Here is a 26,129-nt window from a genome sequence, read left to right on the forward strand (position 1 = left end):
GATGAAACCCATACAAATGAGAGGCTTGGAGAGTGAGTGTGTATACGTCACTTCACCCTATATACTGAACTTTGGGGGGACATGTTTTTTCTATTAGTCACCAACTGACTAACCTTCAGGAGGTGAATTATGGGTATAGTTTTACATTTGCTATTAATAAAGTTTAGTTTTATCCTTTTTTCAGCAAACATGAGGAATGACAAGAGGCTACCCATTTAAGAAGATTCAATTTTGGTTAAAACTATTCCAACATTATGAATATAAAAAAGGCTTCTCCCCTATGTGACATCTCTCATGTAATTAACACTTGATGTCCAAGTAAAATATTTCCCACATTAAGAAAATGAAAATGGCTTCTCCTCTGTGTGACTGCTCTGATGGCAAATAAGAAGTGCTTTCTGGTTAAAACATTTCCCACATTCTAAACAGGAAAAAGGCTTCTCCCCTGTGTGAGTTCTTTGGTGTTCATCAAGATTCCCTTTAAAGATAAAACATTTCCCACATTCTGAACAGGAAAAAGGCTTCTCCCCTGAATGAGTTCTCTGGTGCTTACCCAAATCTGATTTCTGGTTAAAGCATTTCCCACATTCTGAACAGGAAAAAGGCTTCTCCCCTGTGTGAGTTCTATGGTGGCTATCAAGACCCATTTTCCTTTGAAAACATTTCCCACACTCTGAACAGGGAAAAGGCTTCTCCCCTGTGTGAGTTCTATGGTGGCTATCAAGACACATTTTCCTGTGAAAACATTTTCCACATTCTGAACAGGGAAAAGGTTTCTCTCCTGTGTGAGTTCTTTGGTGTGTATCAAGATTCCCTTTATGGCTAAAACATTTCCCACATTCTGAACATGAAAAAGGCTTCTCTCCTGTGTGAGTTCTTTGGTGTGTATCAAGATTCCCTTTATGGCTAAAACATTTCCCACATTCTGAACATGAAAAAGGCTTCTGTCCTGTGTGAGTTCTTTGGTGTGTAACAAGATTCCCTTTATGGTTAAAACATTTCCCACATTCTGAACATGAAAAAGGCTTCTCCCCTGTGTGAGATCTTTGGTGTTCATCAAGATACCATTTCTGGTTAAAACATCTCCCACATTCTGAACATGAAAAAGGCTTCTCCCTTCTGTGGTGGTTCACAAAATGTGATTTACGTGCAAAACATTTCCCACATTCTGAACAGGAAAAAGGCTTCTCCCCTGTGTGAGTTCTATGGTGAGTAACAAGATGTGATTTCGATGTAAAACATTTCCCACATTCTGAACATGAAAAAGGCTTCTCTCCTGTGTGAGTTCTCTGGTGACTAACAAGATTCCCTTTAAAGATAAAACATTTCCCACATTCTGAACAGGAAAAAAGCTTCTCCCCTGAGTGAGTTCTCTGGTGCTTACCCAAATCTGATTTCTGGTTAAAGCATTTCCCACATTCTGAACAGGAAAAAGGTTTCTCACCTGTGTGAGTTCTCTGGTGCTTACCCAAATCTGATTTCTGGTTAAAGCATTTTCCACATTCTGAACATGAAAAAGGCTTCTCACCTGTGTGAGTTCTCTGGTGTGTAACAAAATGTGATTTCTGGTTAAAACATTTCCCACATTCTGAACATGAATAGGACTTCTTTGCTTTAGGAGCAGTTTGTTTTTTAATGCTTCTTTTATGACTTTGATTTTCCTTAGCAGTTGGTAATGAGTCAGAAGATGGGACCTGTTCCATAGGATCAGATGACAGATCTTTGCTGTGAATGGATGATGGTATATCTGGAGTAACAGCAATCACTTCAGTTGTATCTTGTAGGATCTCAAGATCATCAGATTTAAAAATTGAAGATGTCAGCTGTCCCTCTGATCTCCTGGTACAGTCATCTGCTAAGATAAAAAATTTAAAATACAATTTTAAGCGTGCTCTGAAAGCGCATTTATTCTGACTGGCCTACCATCTCAACACATTAACCTAACTATCCCTGTGTGGCACAGTCAAAAGTTTTACCATACCAGGTTCCCTGCATCATGTTCCCACATGCTTTATGCATCTATTAGCCCTCTGTGTCTGTACTGTTACACACTTAACATTATGGCTGGTCCGAACAATGAAGGCAGCTGTTACCACCCACCTTTCGTGTCTACCTTTTTCCTCATGGATTGTAAGCTTGCGAGCAGGGCCCTCATTCCTCTTGGTATCTGTTATGAGCTATGTGATTATTGTTATGCTGTAATGTCTATCGTCTGTACAAGCCCCTCTGTAATGTAAAGTGCTGCGGAATATGTCGGCACTATAGAAATAAAATTTATTATTATTATTATAACTGTAATTATTTACCAAGACAATGACAGTTCACAGTCTAATAGAAAACCTTATAGGATGAACCAGTAGAGCGTGGTGTTCAACTGTTTGTTCATTCTGCCTCCCAAATATCGAATAAAAAAGAAACCAATCAATGTTATGTAGACGAAAATAATACCAATTCTCATCTCACAAAAAGCAAGTCCCCACTCAGGTCCATCATCTGTCAAAGGAAAAACAGAGATTCCCACACTTTTAGTGGCTGAAAGGCTGTTAAAAAGCAACAGGGTTTCTATAAACCAACCCTGCAAAATCCGCTCTCACTTCTGAGCCTTGCAGTGTGCTCACACAACATTTAGGATCCCTGTATTTAGCAATATTACAGTGAGAAGAATCCACTTAATTTATGGTGTGTGTCTCCTGGAGCACAATCTGGGCACTATGTGTTCGGTAATAAAATGGCAAACATCCACTGCGTGTTAATTTCCGGAAAGGGGCTGTGGAGTCAAAATATTCACTCCTCCTACACACGTGGTTAAAATTGTTGGTACCCCTCATTTAATTATAGAAAAACCCACAATGGTAACAGAAATAACTTGAATCTGACAAAAGTAATGATAAATCAAAAGTCTATGAAAACGAGCAAATGAAAGTCAGACATTGCTTTTCAACCATGCTTCCACAGAATTAAAAAAAAAAAAACTCATGAAATAGGCTTGGACAGAAATTATGGTACCCTTAACTTAACCGCTTCGTGCCTGCGAACGGTAGATAAGTGTCGGTGCTAGCAGGGCTTTGTGCAGTGCCGACGTTTGTCTACGGTCGGCAGTTTTGTACTTATCGGGACCCCCACATACCTTGTAATGAGGGGATTCTGCCGCACAACGCTTCCTGTGACCCCCAACCTCATAGAGACCTGATTGGTTCAGGTCCTGATGATGTCAGCGTCACACCAGCCAATGAGACAAATCACTAGGAAAGTTTGTTGTAGCAACGAACTTTCCCGGGCAATCTGCCTCATAAAAACACTCTTTCTCCTCAGATCTCCTGTCAGTGAGAGATTAGAGAAGAAACAGTGTTACAAGTGCTGCTGCCAACAGCTGTCAGTCAGTCAGTGATTGTGCAATAAAGTAAAAAAAAAAGATAAGGCAGGTTAGGGTTAGTGCTATAGTTAGGGTTAGTGTTGGGGCTAAAGTTAGGGTTACTGTTAAGCTAAAGTTAGAGTTAGGGTTACTGTTAAGGTTAGTGTTGGGGCTAAAGTTAGGGTTACAGTTAGGGTTACTGTTAGGGTTAGTGTTGGGGCTAAAGTTAGGGTTACTCTTGTGAACACTTGCGACCTGACTTCTGAGTTTGGGCTCCCTCTGGTGGTTGCTGCGGGTAATGGAGCTGGTCGGGTTGACAGAGGTGAATCACCTGAAGAGGATGATTGGAGGTCAGGTGTTACAGACTGGGAAGATTTAAGTGAGCAGCCTTCCATCAGTTCTTGCTGGTGATTGTTTTCCTCCTGTGCATTTTTGGAATCTGCTTGCCTGCTTGGTCCTGCATCGTTTAGATAAGTTATTTGTTTGCTGAAGCTTTTTGCATTTGATTCAGTTTTGACCTTTCTCTGATTTCTGCTTTGCTGGCATGGGTTCAGCATTGCTCCCTGTTGGGATCAGTGCTGGACCCCGCTCCATACGCCACAGCTCAGGTCAGTTTGTTCAGTATTGCTAATCCTCTGTTATGTCAGTGTTCTTTGGTTTTGTTTCTTTACATCATAATTGTGATCTAGTGGGGGAGAGGGCGTGTGGCCTCAGTATTTTTGCATATCAGACGTGTTGGATTTTTCTTAGGGTTTTTTGCGTGATTGTAGACAGTATCTTTCCTGTCCTATCTAAACAGTTTTGGGCCCCATCATTTGCTTACTCTATTTTCTACCTGTGTTTGTGCCTTATCTTGTCTCACCGGCAATATATGTTTGGGGGCAATCTATTCTTTTGGGGTTCTACTCCGGGGCAGTTTAACTTTCCCCTTTCTTGCTTTACACTGTGTTCCAAATTATTATGCAAATTGGATTTAAGTGTCATAAAGATGTAATTTTTTGTTTTTCAAATAAACTAATAGATGGTATTGTGTATCAGGGCTCTTTGGATCACTGAAATCAATCTCAAACGCCTGTGATAATTAGTTTACCAGGTGAGCCTAATTAAAGGAAAACTACTTAAGAATGATGTTCCACATTATTAAGCAGGGCACAGGTTTTAAGGAATGTAGGAAAGAAAAAGGATCTCTGCTGCTGAAAAGCATCAAATAGTGCAATGCCTTGGTCAAGAGATGAAAACATTAGATATTTCCCAAAAATTTAAACGTGATCATCGTACTGTTAAGAGATTGTGGTTGATTCTGAGCACAGACCATGTTTGTGCTGATAAAGGCAGAATGAGGAAGGTTTCTGCCAGGCAAGTTCATCGGATTAAGAGAGCGGCTGCTAAAAAGCCATTACAAACCAGCAAACAGATATTTTGCTGGTGCCTCTAGAGTGCCTCGAACCTCAAGGTGTAGGATCCTTCAAGGCTTGCTGTGGTGCATAAACCTACTATTCAGCCACCCCTAAACAGTGTTCACAAGCAGAAATGGTAGCAGTGGGCCCAGACATACCTGAAGACTAATTTTCATACAGTCTTGTTTACTGACGAGTGTCGAGCAACCCTGGATGGTCCAGAGGGATGGAGTAGTGGATGGTTGGTGGATGGCCACTATGTCCCAACAAGGCTGCGACGTCAGCAAGGAGGTGGAGGAGTCATGTTTTGGGCCGGAATCATGGGGAAACAGCTGGTAGGGCCCATTAAGGTTCCTGAAGGTGTGAAAATGACCTCTGCAAAGTATATCGAGTTTCTGTCTGACAGCTGTCTTCCATGGTAAAAAAAGCAGAAATGTGCCTTCAGGAGCAAAATCATTTTCATGCATGACAATGCACCGTCTCATGTTGCAAGAAGACCTCTGAGTCATTGACTGCTATAGGCATAAAAGGAGATAAACTCATGGTGTGGCCACCATCTTCCCCTGACCTCAACCCTATAGAGAACCTTTGGAGTATCATCAAGCAAAAGATCTATGAGGGTGGGAGGCAGTTCACATCAAAACAGCAGCTCTGGGGGCTATTCCGACTTCATGCAAAGAAATACAAGCAGAAACTCTCCAAAAACTCCCAAGTTCAATGGATGCAAGAATTGTGAAGGTGATATCAAAGAAGGGTTCCTATGTTAACATGTAACTTGGCCTGTTAGGATGTTTTGGAGTTAAATAGCTGTTTTGTTCAGTGAATGTGACCTCCTAATGCTGCAAATTCCACAAATGAACATTTTCAGTTCTTTAAAACATATCAAATGTTTAGAAATTCTACTGTGCCTAATAATTTGGAACAGTGCAATTTGAGTTTTTATTCATTTTGGAGATTATACTGTTATCATTGGGAGGTTTCTTCAATAAAATTCGATGTATACTCTAACAGATGATGACTTTTATTAGACTGACTGTCATTTGCACCGACTATTTAGGAAAATCATAGAAAAATATCATTTGCATAATAATTTGGAACACAGTGTAGGCTTAGTTAATTCTGTGGCTGTGCCGAGGCATCTAGGGCATTGTAGGTACGTCCCACGGCTAATTCTAGTTGTGTTGTTAGTTTTAGGAGGCTGCAATCCGCTTAGTTACCAACCTTTCTGGGTATCTGGCTGCCTAGCTTATTCCCCGGCAATCCTCAACAGTGACCTAATCATAACCGGTTACTGTTAGGCTAAAATTAGGGTTACTGTTAGGCTAAAGTTAGGGTCATGGTTTCTTCTAAAGTTGGGATTAGGCTAAAGAATTAAGGTTTTCTCAATTGTCCCCCAATAATTTGGTCACGTCATGTCAGTCACGTCAGAGTTTTCTATTTCCAGGAGAAAATAAAGCGAATAAAATGGCCCGTCTGTATTATAGTGCAGAGGAGGCTTATGCACCTTTACGTTCTGACAGCAAAGAAAGTGCACTGTCAGATGGCGATGTGGATTTCGAGGGCTTTAGTAGCAGCGACAGTGATAGCTCAGAAATGAGCAGTGATTCCGGTCCATCCTCACCCACAAGGATCAGTACAAGAAGGGCAAATAGCGCTTCTGGAGAAATGTCTCCAACTCAGGGAACAATGCCCAGTACTAGCGCTGTCCCTAGTGCTCGTGAATTGGAGCACACCAATGTCCAAGGGGCTTTGACTCTTGATGTAGCATTTCAAAGATGGGAGGCTTCGGATTCGGCTACTCCATTCATCCCTAATTTTAATGCCACTCCTGGTGTAAATGTGGATGTGGAAAATTTTTGACCAATTAATTTGTTTCTGATAGATAGCTTGCTAGAGCATATTGTCCTACAAACAAATTTATATGCGTCTCAATTCATCAGGCAGAATCTACGATCCTATTATGCTAGGTCAAATTTATGGACACCAACAAATGTCCTAGAAATGAAAAAATTTTTAGGCCTTACATTCGCTATGGAGCTTGTTATAAAACGAGCATTCGGTCCTATTGGGCCAACCGCCCTGTTCAAGCCACCCCTATGTTTTCTGCCATTCTTCCTAGGACCCGTTATGAAATGCTCATGAGATTTTGGAATTTTAACGACAATAGTCAATGCCTGCCTAGAAATGCCCAAGAACATGACAGACTATTCAAAATCAGAGCCATCATTGAAGACTTGACAGAAAAGTTCTTAAAGCTCTACACATCCCAACAGAAAACAGTTTCATTGATGAGTCCCTTGTAAAATTCAAAGGAAGACTGCACCTCAAGCAATTTATTCCTTCTAAGAGGGCAAGGTTCGGAAGAAAGCTCTATAAAATGTGCGAGAGTTCAACCGGATACACATCAGCTGTTCGCATTTATGAGGGAAAAGACAGCCAACGAAACCCACCAGGATGCCCTACTTATCAGGGGACATCTGGAAAAATCTTTTAGGAGTTGATAACTCCATTTTTACAAAAAGTCTACAATCTGTTGACAACTACTACACCAGCATACCCCTATTTAAATGACTGGTTGAACATAACATAGGGGCTTGTGGGACCACTGGTAAAAGCCATCAGGGGTTTCCACAATCATTGGTCAGCAAAAGTTCCAAAAGGGGCAGTCAGAGGATTTAAGCAATGGAGAGCTGCTTGCCCTTAAGTATAAGGATAAAAAAGATTTTTATCCTGAGATTGATCCACACAGATGCCACAAGGGCCACTGCAGACCAACAGGGATCCACTACTCCAAACCCTGTGTCTGTCATTGACTACAACAAATATATAGGGGGTGTGAACCTTGCAGATCAGGTTCTACAGGCATACCAGGTATCAAGAAAATCATATACCTGGGATAAAAAGTTATTCATTTATATGTTTCAGGTGGCCACATATAATTCTTTTGTGTTATCCCCCCTGAAGTGACCCCATTTTGGAAATGCACCCCTCTGCGAATTGGAAATGACACCCCCCTGCGAAATCATCTATGGGTGTAGTGACCATTTACCTATCTACCTATTTTCCTATGTAACATCTGGGGTTAAAACATTTTAGTGGTAAAAATGTAATTATTTTTTCTTCACTGCCCAATGATATAATTTTCTATGGAACGGCTGTGGTGTCAGTATGCTCACTGCAGCACTAGAAGAATTCATTCAGGGAAGTATTTTGTAAAATGCAGTCACTTTTGGGGGCTTATGCTGTTCTGGCACCTCAGGGGCTCTGACAATGTGACATGTCACCCACAAACAATTCCAGCAAGATCTGCACTCCGATGTGGCGTTCCTTCCCTTCCGAGCTCTGCCATGCGCCCAAACAGTGGTAAATCCCCACATATGGGGTATCGGCGTGATCAGGAGAAATTGCTCAACAAACTGTATGGAGCAATTTCTCCAGTTACCCTTATGAAAATGCAAAATATGGAGCTAAAAGATTTGGAAAAAATGTTCACTAAGGGGTCTACTTTCCAAAATTGGATCACTTATGGTGGTTTCCACTGTTTAGGCACATCAGGGGCTCTCTAAACGCAACATGGCAACCGCTAATTATTCCAGTATATTTTACATTCAAAAAGTCAAATGGCGCGCCGTCAATCCCGAGCCATGCCATGCACCCAAACAGTAAATTTCCCCCACATATGGGGTATCGGCATGCTCAGGAGAAATTGCTAAGGACTTCACAATTGCGCCTGAAAGAGCACTTCTTTCATTAGACATGGAACAGTTTGATGATTCGGTAAGATACATTATCATACACATCCTCTTAGTGACTAAGACCATGTTAGCACAATGGTGGAAGAAAGTCGAGGTTCCTAAGTTTTCGGACATACTTGATAAGATAGGCCAACATAGTGATTTAGAACTCAGATTTGCGATTAACAACAATCACATCCACAAATATACAAAAAAATGGAAGACTTGGAACAACAAATTCCATATCAAATAGACCTATTAAGAGGTATTATATTTTGAGGCCTAAACATGGCCGTTGTAGTACCGGTATGCTGTATCTCAAGAATGTTACCCCATAATAAGGATAGGCGATTTTCTTTTCCTTTTATGTTGTTATTTGCTATATGATATGTAATGCCTATTTGTGGGTTCTCTAGTTTTACATTTTTTCCGTACCTGTACAAGGTTCTTTCAAAATTATTTGAAAAGAAGTTTTTCTCGGCTCTTTTGTAACCACTCGTATTATTCGTCTCTTTGATTTGTCATCAATTTTCCTCCTGTGGCCACGTCCAGGGAGGTTGGCTACAGTCTCATGGAGCTTAAATTTCTGAATAATATGTGCAACTGTAGTCACAGGAACATCCAGGTGCTTGGAGATGGTCTTATAGCTTTTACCTTTAACATGTTTGTCTATAATTTTGGTTCTAATCTCCTGAGACAACTCTTTCCTTCGCTTTCTCTGGTCCATGTTGAGTCTGATACACACCGTGTCACCAAACAGCACAGTGAGTATCTGTAGCTCTCTATACAGGCCACTCACTGATTCCAAGATTGTAGACACCTGTGATGCTAATTAGTAGACACACTGTGATTTAACATGTCCCTTTTGTCACATTATTTTCAGGGGAACCATCATTTCTGTCCAGGCCTATTTCAAGAGTTTAATTTTTTTTTTAATTCTGTGGAAGCATGGCTGAAAAGCAATGTCTGACTTTCATTTGTTCATTTTCATAGATTTTTTTTATCTATTATTACTTTTATCAGATTCAAGTTATTTCTGTGACTATTGTGAGTTTTCTGTCATTAATTGAGGGGTACCAACAATTTTGACCACGTTTGTACAGATTGTAACCCTCAGTGAATTAAATGGAATCACTGAGGATTTAGACTATTCTTGTTTTCTGTCATTTAGTTATTTTAGGGCTTCTGCATATGGTGTTTCCAATCTCACCTGGGATCTCTTCCTGCTGTCCAGCTGGAGTAATCTGCTGTGAGCGGGGCTGTGGGCGGGGCTTTATATGGTGCTCTGATTACATATTCATCTGTATTGGCTTATGACAGGTCACTGATCCCTCACTGACCTGCCCCCCATTTTTACATAATGCATATAATAGCATTGATATTATTGTTGATAATGCCTATAATATTGTGGCTATTGTGAGGCTTAGAAAAAAAATTACATCCAGCAAAATGTCACCGGGGATGGCGGCACCTGAACCGCACAAACCAGAGCCCGCGCTCCGGCGCATGCGCGGTCAGCAGGACAGCGCTCGTGGTTTGTGTCATTGTGTCCATGGCAACCATGCTAATAGTCACTGTGCCCTTCCGTCAGAGCCCTGTCCTGCCAACCGCGCATGCACCGCCAATGCCTACAACCATCTCGCATCGGTAATCCCTGTGGCGTCTATCTGTCCGGACTGTGGTTGTGCGCGTGCACGGCTTGTGGGTCGGCCTCTCTGTGCCCGCATCCATTTCCTAGGCAATGTCTTTGTTTCCAGGGTGCGGGCTCTGGTTTGTGTCCGGGTCCCTCCAGCGGCGCATGCGCCGCATTCACCTCGGTCCCGCCTCATAGACGGCCACTTTGTGTATAAAAGGCGTCCGGTTCAGGTCGTACACCACCCCCTGATGAAGGATCTTTTGCATCCGAAATGTGCGTTGGGGCTGTGCTGTCCTTGGACCGGCAGACCTTAAAAGTATATACTCCCATATATGCTTCTTTCCTTATTTTTTTTCACTTTCTTATATGCAGTTCATTGCACTACTTCACTTTTTGCACATTGCATACTTACTATAATCCTTGGTCACATATTATGTTGGCTTATTGCCTCATATTTACTTTGTGTTCTATTTTTTTTTTTTTTTACACAAATTTTTCCACTTTTTACTATTGAATTGTTGAAGCTTTTTATGGGTTTTATACAAATATTTGCCAGGTATTACATACACATAGAAACAGGTCTTTATTTTGTCCAATAATAATTTTTTATCTTTATGCGCATGTATTTATATATTTTACCATTTTTTGGTCCGCTGTGTGATGATTTTTTCCTTTTGATATTTATCATGTAATATATATATATATATATATATATATATATATATATATAATTGAATGTGTGTGCATCCCCAACCAATCACAAAGCATCTTTCATTTCACCAGAGCTGTTTAAAAGAAGCTGAGCTGTGATTAGTTGCTATGAGCAACAGTTTTCCCACTCGACAACACCTCAGCAGACACTGACATGGTGGGAGAAATCTACCATCCCCGGGAACATAAGCTCCCAGCCATTGTCTGCCCCCCTGAAAGAAGCAAAAGGCACAACAGAAATGAATCACCCCCGCCCTGCCTATATACCCATCACACATCCTCCATCCCATAGGCAAAGCTTCCCTCTTAAAGGGGTATCCGGTATGGAAGTTAGGGCAAATCCCTGAGTGCTCTTATTCTAACCCCAGGCTTCTATTTAAAGGGATCATTGGTATGGAAGTTAGGGCAAATCCCTCAGCGCTCTGGTTCTGATGCCAATCCTCTCTTAAAGGGATCCCTGGTATGGAAGTTAGGGCAATTCCACTAAGCGCTGTGGTTCTGACCCCAGGCCTCTCTTAAAGGGATCCCCGGTATGGAAGTGAGGGTAAATCCACTCAGTGCTCTGGTTCGGACGCCAGGCCTCTATTAAAGGGATCCCTGGTATGGAAGTTAGGGCAATTCCACTCAGCGCTTTGGTACTGACCCCAGGCCTCTCTTAATGGGATCTCCGGTATGGAAGTTAGGGCAAATCCCTCTGCGCTCTGATTCTGACCCGAGGCCTCTCTTAAAGGGATCATTGGTATGGAAGTCAGGGCAAATCCATCCAGAACTTTGGTTCTGAACCCAGGCCTCTCTTAAAGGGATCCCCGGTATGGAAGTGAGGGCAAATCCACTCAGCGCTCTGGTTCTGACCCCAGGCCCCTCTTAAAGGGAACCCCGTTATTGAAGTGAGGGCAAATCCACTCTGCGCTCTTATTCTGACACAGGCCCCTCTTAAAGGGATCCACGGTATGGAAGTGAGGGAAAATCCACTCTGTGCTTGGCTACTGACCCCAGGCCTCTCTTAAAGGGATCTCCGGTATGGAAGTGAGGGCAAATCCACTTCGCTTTCTGTTCTGACCCCAGGCTGACGGGATGATGTGGGACATTAGGGGAAGTAGAATGGTGGCTCTGGCTCACGGGATGATGTGGGATATTAGGGGTAGTAGTCCAGCGGCTGTGACGGGATGATGTGGGATATTAGTGGTAGTTGTCCGGTGGCTATGGCTGATGGGATGATGTGGGATATTAGGTGTAGCAGTCCGGCGGCTGTGACGGGATGGTGTGGGACATTAGTGGTAGTTGTCCGGTGGCTATGGCTGATGGGATGATGTGGCATATTAGGGGTAGTAGTCCGGTGACTATGGCTGACGGGATGATGTGGGATATTAGGGGTAGTAGTCCAGTGCTTTTGAATGGATGATGTGGGATATTAGTAGTCCGGTAGCTCTGGCTGACTTGATGATGTGGGATATTAGGGTTACTAGTCCGGTAGCTCTGGCTGATGGAACGATGTGAGATATTAGGGGTAGTAGTCCGGTAGCTCTGGTTGACGGGATGATGTGGGATATTATAGTGAATGTGGCTATGCGGAGTGGCGGGACTATACACTCAGCTTTATATATAGATATAATCATTATAATTTGTTATAACTAATCGTAGTTAGTTACTATGCCCGGGCAGCGCCGGGCTCTTCAGCTAGTATTTACATAATTCCAAGTACGGGCACGCTCTGCTTTTAGTGTTACCGTGTACCATTAATATCTAACTAAAGGTCATTTTATCTATATATTTATTTCATTTGTATTATTTTTACCTATATATCCATTTTTTGGACCTAAGTTCGAGTTGTCCTCTTTTCATGTGTGGAGGAAGACCGATCTTTAGGCGCACGGCAGTGCTCAGAAGGGAAAGCGCATCATTTGAGGTTTTGAATGTCAAATTGGCTGGAATCGAGAGCGGATACCATGTCGCGTTTGGAGAGCCCCTGATGTACCTAAACAGTGGAAACCCCCCAAAAGTAACCCCATTTTGGAAACTAGACCCCCCAAGGAACTTATCGAGATGTGTGGTGAGCACTTTGAAACCCCAAGTGCTTAACAGAAGTTTATAACGTAAAGCCGTGAAAATAAAAAAATCTTTTTTTTCCACAAAAATGATCTTTTTGCCCCTAAATTTTTATTTTCACAAGGGTAAAGGAGAAATAGGACCCCAAAAGTTATTGTGCAATTTGTGCTGAGTATGCCGATAACCTGATATGCTGTGGGGTGGAACCACTGATCGCCTTACTGCGATCTTTGGGAGGCAGAATGAACAAATCCACAAAAGGTGAAGAATTGGTTTGATTTTTTACGCCGTTCCTCGCGCGGTATAAGTGATTAGGTGACTTTATTCCTCGGGTCGGTGCGATTACAGCGATACCAGATTTATATCCTTTTTTCATGTTTAGCTTCTGTCACACACTAAAAGACGCTTTTTTTGAAAGAATTTTGTGTAAGAAGTTTTTGCATCACCATATTTTGAGCGCTATCATTTTCCCATATTTCGGCGGACAGAGTCATGTGCGGGCTTGTTTTTTGCGGGACGAGCTGACGTTTTTATTGAAACCATTTTAGGGCACATGTCGTTTTTTGATCGCTTTCTATTCCGGTTTTTGTGGAGGCACAATCTACAAAAACCAGCAATCCAGGAATTGTTTTTTCTCTCCGTTCCACGTGCGGTAAAATTGGTAAGGTAGTGTTATTCTTCGGGTCACTACGATTACAGAGATACCTCATTTATATCTTGATTTATATTTTGGCTTTTTTTACACAATAAAAACTTTTATAGAAAAAAATAATTATTTTTGCATCACTTTATTCTGAGAGGTATAACTTTTTTATTTTTCCGCTGATGGAGCTGTATGGTGGCTTGTTTTTTGCGAGACAAGATGGCGCATTCAGTGATACTATTTTTATTACTATTCTTTTTTTATCGCGTTTTATTCCACTTTTTCCAAGCGGTATGGGAAGAGGTGCAGGGAACCATGCCGTCAGTCCCCGCACCCAGAACGCTGTGATTGGTCACTCAGTCTGACTGACCGATCACAGCATGATGGGAGCAGAAGTTGCTGAAATTTCAACATCTACCGCCCGGTCAGTGCAGGTAGATGTTGGAAATATTGCTCCCCATTTCAGGAGAGATTGTGCAGTAATCTGAATTTCTTAGGATCAAAAACAATATAATTTATGACATGGAGTGAATCCATGAATCCAGGGCTGGAGCCATGCCAACACATCTCCTGCAGGCGTGAATAAATGTATATTACAGCCATCAGCCACACACCACTTAGAGCTATATCATGGCACAGGTGGAATGTGTTTTCCTGTAGATTATCACAATCCTCCTTGAAGTTAGTTGGTTTTAAAAAAAATTGGAAAGTCAGGATAAAGGGAAACTCTGTTGTTAATGTACAGAAATTCACACTTGGCCTCACTGCACTTTTAATTTTGTGGATCATAAAAGCAAAATTTGGCCAGAAAGACTGGACCTGGTCTTGTAGGGACCATATGAGCACATTCAGCAGCACAGAAGGAAGAGAAGGTAGATTCATCCAATAAGATATCAGGATTCTAGGAAGCCAACAGCATCATTACCCTCCGCTTTCTCTTACAGACCCATCATAATACTTTTCTTCAAGTGATTTTCTAACTTATCAGCACATTCTACGTACGCTGTCATTTGCCTTTGTAGTTTACAGATCTGGGCACGTAACAGTCAGAGTCTCCTAATGTGAAGGAGAGAATGGCTAATGAAATCAATTATTAAACCTTATATAAGTCACTTCAGATATGGTGTACCAAGATGGCGTCTGTGTCTTCAGACAACACCCTGGAAGGAATCCTTGGAATGCAGAAGCTGAGATACTGGATACCATATATGGAAGTGAAGTTGAAATGGACCTATCATAGACTGACACTGGCTACTCAGAAGATTGTGTGACATGCATTTCCTGTCTCTTTGTCTTCAGAATAAACTTCAGTAGTGTGCAAGCTTTTGCTGAGAAAGGAGTAGACATCTAACTCTGTGTTCAGTGTGACTAAGTGCGCACTCGGCCTATATTGGGTCAGGTACAAGCAATCATATAGATCTCACTTTAAGGGATCACCCTCACACTAATACCAGGGGGTAGGTGGATCCTCCAGGTTGTAAGTTCTATGGAAAAGGGCTTTCAATGCCAAAAGTCATTTGAACAGTTTGGGGTGAGGACAATGTTGTGGTCTAGAGGCAAAATGGTGATCATGGTAATACGGCTGGACTACACCACCAATAAAGCAGCCACAGCCGGTGACTGAGAAGAATCTGTGACTTCTCTGCATTCAGTGGTTACTACTCACCTGGGTAGTCATATGTGGGAATCTCCTCTTTACACCACTCATCATCTCTCACATATATGTCTGTAGTATTAATATGGGTCAGATCTTCACCCTGAAACAAATATTGTAAGAGTCACAGACAGATGGAGGAGACGCATCTATGATCAGCTCTAATCCTGCCATCTCCACAATTCTCATTACACAAGTATAAAACATATAATACTGGTGGATAAAACAAGACTGAGCACAAGACCTTCACAGCTGTCTACACATCATAGGGGAGATCTCATGACACCTTCTCTCCATCTACCTGAAGATTCTGAGGAACATTAGGATCTTCTTGTTTACAGTCTTGTGGAAGAAGAGGATGGGGACATCTCTCTGGTGTTGTCATCTTACTGGATAGAACTGGAGGAAACACATACAGGGTCTGAATTCATTCTTTACATACAGATAATTATATGCCATGTTTATTTAGTCCAGTCTATTACCTGGTGATGTGAGGGGCTGGGGAACCTCCATTATGACGTTCTTGTACAGATCTTTGTGTCCTTCTAAATACTCCCACTCCTCCATGGAGAAATAGACAGCGACATCCTGACACCTTATAGGAACCTGACACATACAATGATACTGTCATCCCCTGATCCCTTCATAGTGTTACTGTATAACGTCCCAGGATTCCCAGCATTGTCACTTCTCCAGTCAGCAGCTCAATCATCTTGTAGGTGAGTTCTAGGATCTTCTGGTCATTGATGTCCTCATGGATCAGGGGGTGAGGTGGAGGCCCTGTGATTGGGCTCTGGGGTCTTCCCCATCCCTCAGACACTGGGTCCTGACAGTGATCACTAGAGGTCTTCTTCACTACTGTGTAATCCTGGTTATGGAGAGACACATTAATAAATCTCACTACAGACATTTCCAGAGTCCTCACCTCTCCAGTTCTGTCCATCTGTTATTCCCATAGATAAGAATGATGTAATGTGACGACATCAGAATCTCTCACCTCTCCAGTAAGCCGGAAGAGGATCTCTAGGGTGAGGTGTAATATTTTCTCTGCAATCTTGTCTCTGTCCATATCCATCTTTGATGGGTAAATCAGGAAAATTCTCTTATGTAGAAGATCTTCACTGAGAGGATCCGATATTGTAGAGACCTGAATGAGAAGAAGATGAGCCGATGTAACATCATAAAAATCCTGTGTAATACAATTACTGGAGATAATAAGGGAAACATAAGAGGAAATTATTTTACAGTATTTAGTTTCTTCTTTACATCTACTAATAAAACCTATATATTTAGGCCACAGACAACAAGCAGTTTCCTCCTCGGAGTCGGCAGCTGAATACGTTTCTCATAGACTCATCTTCCATAACGCTAATTCTCGTCTCATTTACCGACACTGGAATCGGCATTAGCAATACTGCAGGAGATATTCATTACATGTGACACGAGAAATAACTACTTCATGATGAGGACGACATCTTCATCTTCTACTACGGCTCTAGAAACATATTTGGCCAGAGTCGGTCACTGACTCCATCCCCACCGGCCGTCTATATGAAGGTTTCCCGTCTTCCCCGGACTGTAATCTTCTATCACGTTAGATCTCAGGTCTGATTCACACACAGAAGTTTGAGGCTTTTAGAAAAGATTTTTAGTTTCCACAATCAACGCGGAGAGAAATGATCTGATCCCAAAGTCTCCATGTACAGCGATTTATGGGGTTTATTTCAGGCCTTAGGCTTTCCTATATTACAAGAAAAACTCCAGGAAAAAAAAAACAGATATTAAAATGTTTCTAAAGAAAATTGGCTCCAACAATTCTTGTAAAAAGAAAAAAAGCATGGAAAAGCAGAAGACACATTTTATAATTTTTAACATGTTAAACATTTATTAAAAATAAATAAATCTTTTTGTGCACCAGAACATCGATGTACACCGAAGGGGCGGCACAGATGAGGCTTCAAAAAAAAACCCTGAAAAGCAAACATGACATCTCAGAAGGTGGGACAGAGTTCCCCCGAATGCCCCTCGCCTCCAAGTACTCGATAGTATGGGGGCGACCTAGTTACTACGATACTTACATGCCTAATAATGGTGTCTGGACCTGCAATGTATGAAGATCTATTAGGCCGGGGCCAGAGGCAGCGTCCAATAAGTTACATTTCATCACCCCCATACACATTAGACTAAAGTTACATGAAATCACTGATTTCGGGGGGTTGGGGCGACTATATAATGTATTTAGGGGCCTCCCGACAGATGATGTCAGGGCAGAGAAGGATCTGGCATCCTGAATTTCAGAGGATAGTCCGTTTGTTCTTCCTGTAGATAATCCTCCGCTAGAGGAGTCTGGAGGCGACTCTCATACAGACCACAGGAAAGCTGGAATATTTGTGTGTATGGGGGAGTCGGGAGAGATAGCCGTCTGCCAAATGACCGTTCAGCCAACACTTATCTCATGTGTATGGGGCCGTTAGTATTACACTGACAGGCAGTGATAGTACACGGCACTACAGTAGTACAGGGCATCACCGGAGCCATCAGAGGCTTGTATGTTGTATGATCGCACTGATCAGAGGGGTTTAAAAAATGGTTTAAAGTGGAAAAAAAAAAAATCACAGTTTCAGCAACAAGAAATATCCATCACTATAGGGAAAACAGGGTCACTGCACAATGTGAGTTACGTCATGTCCATAACTACTTTACTATACTCCATTATCCTATACACAGTGGAGTAGATACTGTAGAAATCACAGGTCCGACAGCAATAGCTGGAATTGGGCCCTCCAACGTAAAGGAAAAACACTATCTATATATAAACCTGAGTGTGTGTATGTATGTACTGTATGTATGTGTATCAAGCCACGCCCACTCCACATAGCAACCAATCACTAAGCATCATTCATTTCACCAGAGCTCCCAGCCATTGTCTGGCACCCAGAAAGGAGCAAAGAGCACATGACAGAAATGAATCACCCCCTCCTCTATTACTGCCGCGCTCTATTTTTACCAGCGTAGAAAATCGCATCATCAGCGGCCGCACACAGAGCAGCACTGCCAGGTTACATAACAGCACATCTCCAGGAACTCCCTGCACAAAGCCACCCAGATGGGGACTATGGGATGGAGGATGTGTATGATGGGTATATGGCCACTGGACTATGGGATGGAGGATATGTATGATGGTATATGGGCACTGGACTATGGGATGGAGGGTGTGTTATGGGTATAGGGGCATGGGACTATGGGATGGAGGATATGTATGATGGGTATATGGGCACTGGACTATTGAATGGAGAATGTGTGAAGGGTATATTGGCATGGGACTATGGGATGGCGTATATGTATGATGAGCATATCGGCACTGGACTATGGGGTGGAGGATATGTGTGATGGGTATATGGACACTGGACTATGGGGTGGAGGATGTGTGATGGGTATATGGGCACTGGACTGTCGTTGTAGGCCCAGATAGATGGTATAGAGATGAATGAGGGATACCCAAGTTCAAAAACAAACTTTCCTTTACTTAACCAGAACTTGATGAGAAGTATATACATCAGATAGGAGGCACAACACTTTATGAATGCTTCTTCTGCATTATGCAGAGTCAGGAACTTTCTGGTTACATGTGGCGGTGCATAATTTTTGTTATAAGCCACAATAGTGCAGCAAACCTGAGCCAATGACTTCTTCCTGCTCTTTGTCTCCGCTATGCCTCCTGCCTGGAATCCGAATTCTTAAGGGCCCATCACACTAAGATAGCTAGCGACCAGGCCCCCCCGCCGGGTATCGCTGATCATGCGCTAATGTCCCAGACCATTTTTTAGATCGTTGGTCTCCCGCTGGCCAGCACCCATCGCTGTGTGTGACAGCTGGAGACCAACGATCAGCAAGCTGGTATCCAAGGTAAATAGCGGGTAACTAAGCGACGGGTACCAACATCCTTGCTGGTCCTGATCGATGGTGAGTCTGCCTGTTTGGCAGCTCACCAGCGATCATATAGCGACGCACCAGTGATCCTGACAAGGTCATATCGTTGTCGGGATCGCTGGTGCGTCGCTTAGTGAGACGGGACCCTTACTGCCATTATATCTTTGCTTACCTTCAGAACATATGATCTGATGTCTCCCTCCTGGAACACAACACCATATCAATTCAGGAGGACCGCAATTAGATAGGCCAAAGGTCTGTATTTCTCACTTTCTATCTGACTCATCACAAGGAATTCGTTCTCCTGTGTGCCCATGTAGCTCAGTATGAAGTTTCCCACACAGTATGACGGCCCCCACAGCACCTCACACAGTATTATGGCTGGTGATGAGCGAATATTTCAATGTTCGGTTCGGCTCACAATCGCCAAATTTGCAATATTCGCCGATTTAATCGCAGAATATAGATGAACATCAACAGCACAAAACCGGTGTTTCCCAAGCTGTGTGATAGCATGGTAAACACCGGCTGTCAGAGACACCACACTGAACTTGCTCACTGAGCCAGTGTGCGTGTCCTGAGTACAGCGAAAGCGTGCTCAAAGCTACCTGTGGAGCGGGCAGCAACCGAATAGATGCGTACTTCAGAACAGCAGGACCTGAAGCACGTGACTGCTAGAGGCGTGGCCTAAATTCCACAGAGCTAGGAGCTGCAAGAGAACTCCTAGCAGGGTAACTGCGAGATAAAGTTACCAAGGGGCATAGACAGTGAGAATAGTCAGGACGTAGCCAATGAGTCACACACAGAGATAGCTGCAAGGTACCAAAGGGGGCGAGCAGAGAGTAGTCAGGTCACAGGCAATGAGTCATACACAGATAATAACGCAGTACAAAATCAACAGGCAAACTCACAACGGGAAACAGAGCCGGGTCAGAACCATATAAACAAGCTATAACAACAAACAGGCACACGGGGGTCAGCACACTAGGCCAAAGGCAAAAGTATAACTGGAAGGGACTGAAGCTACCCAGGGGTTTATGAAGCTATCCCAGAACCAGAAAGAGGCCACAATCATTAACCCCAAGTGTGCAGGTCAAAACCTGCACAGAGCTCCAGACATTAACCCCCGGTGTGCAGCTCAAAAACTTGCACTGGGATCATGACACCGGCGTAGCGCTTCTGATTGGCAGTAAAATCATCCCCGCCGTTGACAGAGCCGGGGTTCTCACTCTGTCAGAAGGCAGCGTGATCACTCATCTGTGATTGGAGGTAAAATGTTTACCTCTGGTCACTGGTGTCAGCTGATGGCACTACAGCTCCCATCATCCGACACCTACAGCCGCTAATAACAGTGAGAGCCGGAGCAGCGGATGGGAGTATTCATCAGTTGCTACGGAGCTATAAATAAATAATAACAAAAGAAACTGTGTGGGTTCCCCTGTATTTTTGATAATCAGCCAGGCAAAACTCACAGCTGGGGGCTGCCACCCTCAGCTGTCAGCTTCAGCAAGGGTGGTTATCAAGAATAGAGGGGTCCCCCCACAAGCCGTCAATTCATGTGCTGTGCTCAGTAAAATCACAGCGTGACAGGTTAGAATAGAATAGATAGTACAGATATATACACATAGAATACATAGATATATAGATGTCAGTGACACACACACACACACACATATATATATTATATACTAGCTGAAGAGCCCGGCGCTGCCCGGGCATAGTAACTAACTGTGGTTAGTTATAGCAAATTATAATTATCCTCCATCCCTTAGGCCCATGCCCATATACCCATCATACATATCCATGATCCCATAGGCCCATGCCCATATACCCATCATACATATCCTCCATCCCATAGTCGAGTGCCCACATACCCATCACACATCCTCCATCCCATAGTCCCATGCCCATATACCCATCATACATACTCGCTCTCGGGGTCCAGACGTGTGACTGTGCCAAATTTTGTGGCTGTAGCTGTGACGGTGCGGATGCCAATCCCGGACATACACACACACACACATACATACACACATACATACACACACTTGTATATTAGATATATACACTGTATATGTATATACAGTGCCTTGAGAAAGTATTCGGCTCCCTGGAACTTTTCAACCTTTTCCCACACTGCTTCAAACATAAAGATACCAAATGTAAATTTTTGGTGAAGAATCAACAACAAGTGGGACACAATTGTGAAGTTGAATGAAAGTTATTGGTTATTTTAAATTTTTTGTGGAAATACAAAAACTGGAAAGTGGGGCGTGCAATATTATTCGGCCCCTTTACTTTCAGTGCAGCAAACTCACTCCAGAAGTTCATTGTGGATCTCTGAATGATCCAATGTTGTCCTAATGATGATAAATATAATCCACCTGTGTGTAATCAAGTCTCCGTATAAATGCACCTGCTCTGTGATAGTCTCAGGGTTCTGTTTGAAGCACAGAGAGCATCATGAAGACCAAGGAACACAACAGGCAGATCCGTGATACTGTTGTGGAGAAGTTTAAAGCCGGATTTGGATACAAAATCATTTACAAAACTTTAAACATCCCAAGGAGCACTGTGCAAGCGATCATATTGAAACGGAAGGAGTATCATACCACTGCAAATCTACCAAGACCTGGCCGTCCCTCTAAACTTTCATCTCAAACAAGGAGAAGACTGATCAGAGATGCAGCCAAGAGGCCCATGATCACTCTGGATGAACTGCAGAGATCTACAGCTGAGGTGGGACAGTCTGTCCATAGGACAACAATCAGTCGTACACTGCACAAATCTGGCCTTTATGGAAGAGTGGCAAGAAGAAAGCCATTTCTCAAATATATCCATAAAAAGTGTTGTTTAAAGTATGCAGCAAGCCACCTGGGAGACACCCCAAACATGTGGAAGAAGGTGCTCTGGTCAGAGGAAACCAAAATCAAACTTTTTGGCAACAATGCCAAACGATATGTTTGGCGTAAAGGCCACGGCTCATCACCCTGAACACACCATCCCCACTGTCAAACATGGTGGTGGCAGCATCATGGTTTGGGCCTGCTTTTCTTCAGCATAAAACAAACGAAAAAACCGAGGAAAATGTCCAATAATTAAAATTTCTTTATTTTATTATTTAACAAACAAATGTATACATTATATATATAATTAAAATAAATTAATAAGGGGAGGTCAATGCCAAAATGAAGGCACAGCCAGGGGACAGCTGTAAATACTTAGTAAAAATGCACCCACAATAATGTCATACAAAATCTAGTGAAAACAAAAATGTATAATTAATGTATAATATATAAATATATAAACATATATATCAAGTGCAAAACTACAGATGATAAGTGCAAGCAAGAAAGAACTGTGTAAAAAAATATATATATATTAAAAAATGTAATATAAAAATAAAACTAAAATAAATATACAATAAAAAAGATATATTAATAATAAATAATAAATATATTACCACAAATAAAGTGCAATGTGTTGAAAAAAAGTGAATAAAAAAGTGTACAAAAAATCCCTGTATAAATATATATATATACACATATATTTAAGACCAAGTGCTGAAATAATTAATAATAAATAAAAAATAAATAAATAAACTAATAAGCTGCCGCACATAAAGTGCGATGTGCTGCGGTGATGAGGTGATGCGGTAAATCAGCGCTTATAGTAAAAAATAAATAATAAAAGAAGTGAGCACAGTGTGGATACCTTTCTGCTGCTTCTGTCCCCAGGATGTGCCAGCCCCTGGCAGGGTGACCCCCTGACGAAGGTACGCCGAAACGCGCGTCGGGGCTGGCACATCCTGGGGACAGAAGCAGCAGAAAGGTATCCACACTGTGCTCACTTCTTTTATTATTTATTTTTTACTATAAGCGCTGATTTACCGCATCACCTCATCACCGCAGCACATCGCACTTTATGTGCGGCAGCTTATTAGTTTATTTATTTATTTTTTATTTATTATTAATTATTTCAGCACTTGGTCTTAAATATATGTGTATATATATATATTTATACAGGGATTTTTTGTGCACTTTTTTATTCACTTTTTTTCAACACATTGCACTTTATTTGTGGTAATATATTTATTATTTATTATTAATATATCTTTTATTGTATATTTATTTTAGTTTTATTTTTATATTACATTTTTTAATATATATATATTTTTTTACACAGTTCTTTCTTGCTTGCACTTATCATCTGTAGTTTTGCACTTGATATATATGTTTATATATTTATATATTATACATTAATTATACATTTTTGTTTTCACTAGATTTTGTATGACATTATTGTGGGTGCATTTTTACTAAGTATTTACAGCTGTCCCCTGGCTGTGCCTTCATTTTGGCATTGACCTCCCCTTATTAATTTATTTTAATTATATATATAATGTATACATTTGTTTGTTAAATAATAAAATAAAGAAATTTTAATTATTGGACATTTTCCTCGTTTTTTTCGTTTGTTTTATCTTATTTGTCCGAGTTGTCTTTTTAATATTTTCCATGGGTGCATAACTATGATATTTAGGTGAATTTTATACTGCACTTTCCTTGAGTTATTTTATTTTTCTTCAGCATGTACAGGGAAGATGGCTAAAATTGATGGGAAGATGGATAGAGCCAAATAAAGGACCATTCTTGATGAAAACCTGTTGGAGTCTGCAAAAGACCTGAGACTGGGACAGAGATTTGTCTTCCAACAAGACAATGATCCCAAACATAAAGCAAAATCTACAATGGAATGATTCACAAATAAGCGTATCCAGGTGTTAGAATGGCCAAGTCAACGTCCAGACCTGAATCCAATCGAGAATCTGTGGAAAGAGCTGAAAACTGCTGTTCACAAACGATCTCCATCCAACCTCACTGAGCTCGAGCTGTTTACCAAGGAAGAATGGGCAAGAATTTCAGTCTCTCGATGTAAAAACTGATAGACATACCCCAAGTGACTTGCAGCTGTAATCGCAGCAAAAGGTGGCACCAGGCTCGGTCTGGCGGGGTACCAGGTAAATGCTTGGTGGGCCTCGAGGGTCGCTGGGGCCCTTTAAAAATGCTGCCCCTTTAAATGCGGGGGGCCCTTTAAAAGTGAGTCCCATGACTTGCAGGGACGTGCGTGCACATACCATAGCGCAGGGCCGGCGTCAGCACCCGGGGAAGTGCAGGGGCCCTGGCGAGCGGTGTTCTTCTCTTCTGGCACAGGACCTGTGATGAGGTCACAGGAGGGGAGGAGTCAGTGGTCACATGATCAGAAGCAGTCTGCAGGTCTCTGCTGTGCAGGTTGTCATGGTGCTGGATGAGGGTCGGTAAATTTGTGTGGGGTCAGGGGGGTTTACAGGGGGAATGTAGCAGAGCGGTGTGTGTATGTACAGAGCTGTGAGTATGGAGCAGAGCTGTGTATGAGGTGACGGAGCAGAGCAGCGCGTGTATGGGGCGTATGGAGCAGACCCGTGTGTGTACGAGGTGTACAGAGCGGAGCTGTGTGTGTACGAGGTGTACAGAGCGGAGCCGTGTGTGTACGAGGTGTACAGAGCGGAGCCATGTGTGTACGAGCTGTACAGAGTGGAGCCATGTGTGTACGAGCTGTACAGAGCGGAGCCGTGTGTGTACGAGGTGTACAGAGCGGAGCCGTGTGTGTACGAGGTGTACGGAGCGGAGCCGTGTGTGTACGAGGTGTACGGAGCGGAGCCGTGTGTGTACGAGGTGTACAGAGTGGAGCCGTGTGTGTACGAGGTGTACGGAGCGGAGCCGTGTGTGTACGAGGTGTACGGAGCGGAGCCGTGTGTGTACGAGGTGTACGGAGCGGAGCCGTGTGTGTACGAGGTGTACAGAGTGGAGCCGTGTGTGTACGAGGTGTACGGAGCGGAGCCGTGTGTGTACGAGGTGTACGGAGCGGAGCCGTGTGTGTACGAGGTGTACGGAGCGGAGCCGAGCCGTGTGTGTACGAGGTGTACGGAGCGGAACCGCGTGTGTACGAGGTGTATGGAGTAGAGCCGTGTGTGTACGAGGTGTACAGAGCGGAGCCGTGTGTGTACGAGGTGTACGGAGCGGAGCCGTGTGTGTACGAGGTGTACAGAGTGGAGCCGTGTGTGTACGAGGTGTACAGAGTGGAGCCGTGTGTGTACGAGGTGTACAGAGCGGCGCCGTGTGTGTACGAGGTGTACAGAGGGGAGCCGAGTGTGTACGATGAGGTGATCGGAGCGGAGCCATGTGTTTACGAGATGTACAGAGCGGAGCCATGTGTGTACGGAGCGGAGCCCGGAGCCGTGTGTGTGCGAGGTGTACAGAGCGGAGCCATGTGTGTACGCATATTCATGAGTTTTAATGAGCGGTACTACGTGACCGCTGAAGGCAGGAAGGGAGAGCGCAGAGAAAGAACCGCCCTCCAATACGGGCCTATCTTTGGACATTCCCAAAACACATGCAATAGATGAGCTTCCCCACACTCACATCTAGGGCATTTTGCATCTGTTCGCACTCCAATCTTATGTAGGAAGCTGGGGGTCCTGTCTGTGAATCAGGTAGATCTGGGAAAGTCTCTGGGCTACGCACGGTGACAACCTTGGAACATTTGCCAGAATCTCCTCCCATTGCTCCCTACCTCAGACACCCACCTAGAGCACACCTTTATAGGGGGCTTCTCCAACTGGTCTATTGCCATATGTTTATACCGTATATACTGGATATTATTTCCTTTTTGTGGGTCGCAGTAGTTATCATATCTATTAGGGGATGATGCTGGATCCTCGGATCTGTGTTTCCCTGTGTAGCCAGGGCATGTCTGATTTGTAAATACTGATAGAAACAGGTATGTGATAAGCCAAAATCTTCCTGAACTTGTTGGAAACGTAGAATTTTTATATAACTGGTCAGTCATACATATACAGTGGGGAAAAAAAGTATTTAGTTAGTCAGCAATAGTGCAAGTTCCACCACTTAAAAAGATGAGAGGCGTCTGTAATTTACATCATAGGTAGACCTCAACTATGGGAGACAAACAGAAAAAAAAATCCAG

At 42.8% G+C, this 26,129-nt stretch overlaps 1 protein-coding gene across 2 annotated transcripts; it reads right to left on the reverse strand.

The window, feature by feature from the left end:
* Window positions 1-210: 210 nt before the first annotated feature.
* Window positions 211-24,464, reverse strand: LOC141093981 (uncharacterized). Of its 2 annotated transcripts, none has more exons than XM_073579655.1 (7): window positions 24,241-24,464; window positions 16,171-16,320; window positions 15,862-16,041; window positions 15,656-15,779; window positions 15,475-15,572; window positions 15,186-15,276; window positions 211-1,855 (listed from the first exon to the last, which is right to left on the reverse strand). In XM_073579655.1, the coding sequence occupies exons 1-7, from the start codon at window positions 24,241-24,243 to the stop codon at window positions 336-338; spliced, it is 2,166 nt and encodes a 721-aa protein (XP_073435756.1). In that variant the 5' UTR covers window positions 24,244-24,464; the 3' UTR covers window positions 211-335. The 2 variants fall into 2 exon arrangements, with proteins under 2 accessions (XP_073435756.1, XP_073435755.1); XM_073579654.1 differs by lacking the exon at window positions 24,241-24,464 and adding an exon at window positions 24,058-24,228.
* Between the last annotated feature and the right edge of the window lie 1,665 nt (window positions 24,465-26,129).

This window comes from Dendrobates tinctorius, unplaced genomic scaffold, assembly GCF_039654945.1.
Source record: "Dendrobates tinctorius isolate UK_male_01 unplaced genomic scaffold, ASM3965494v1 ptg000063l, whole genome shotgun sequence".
NCBI classification, from domain to species: Eukaryota; Metazoa; Chordata; class Amphibia; order Anura; family Dendrobatidae; genus Dendrobates; species Dendrobates tinctorius.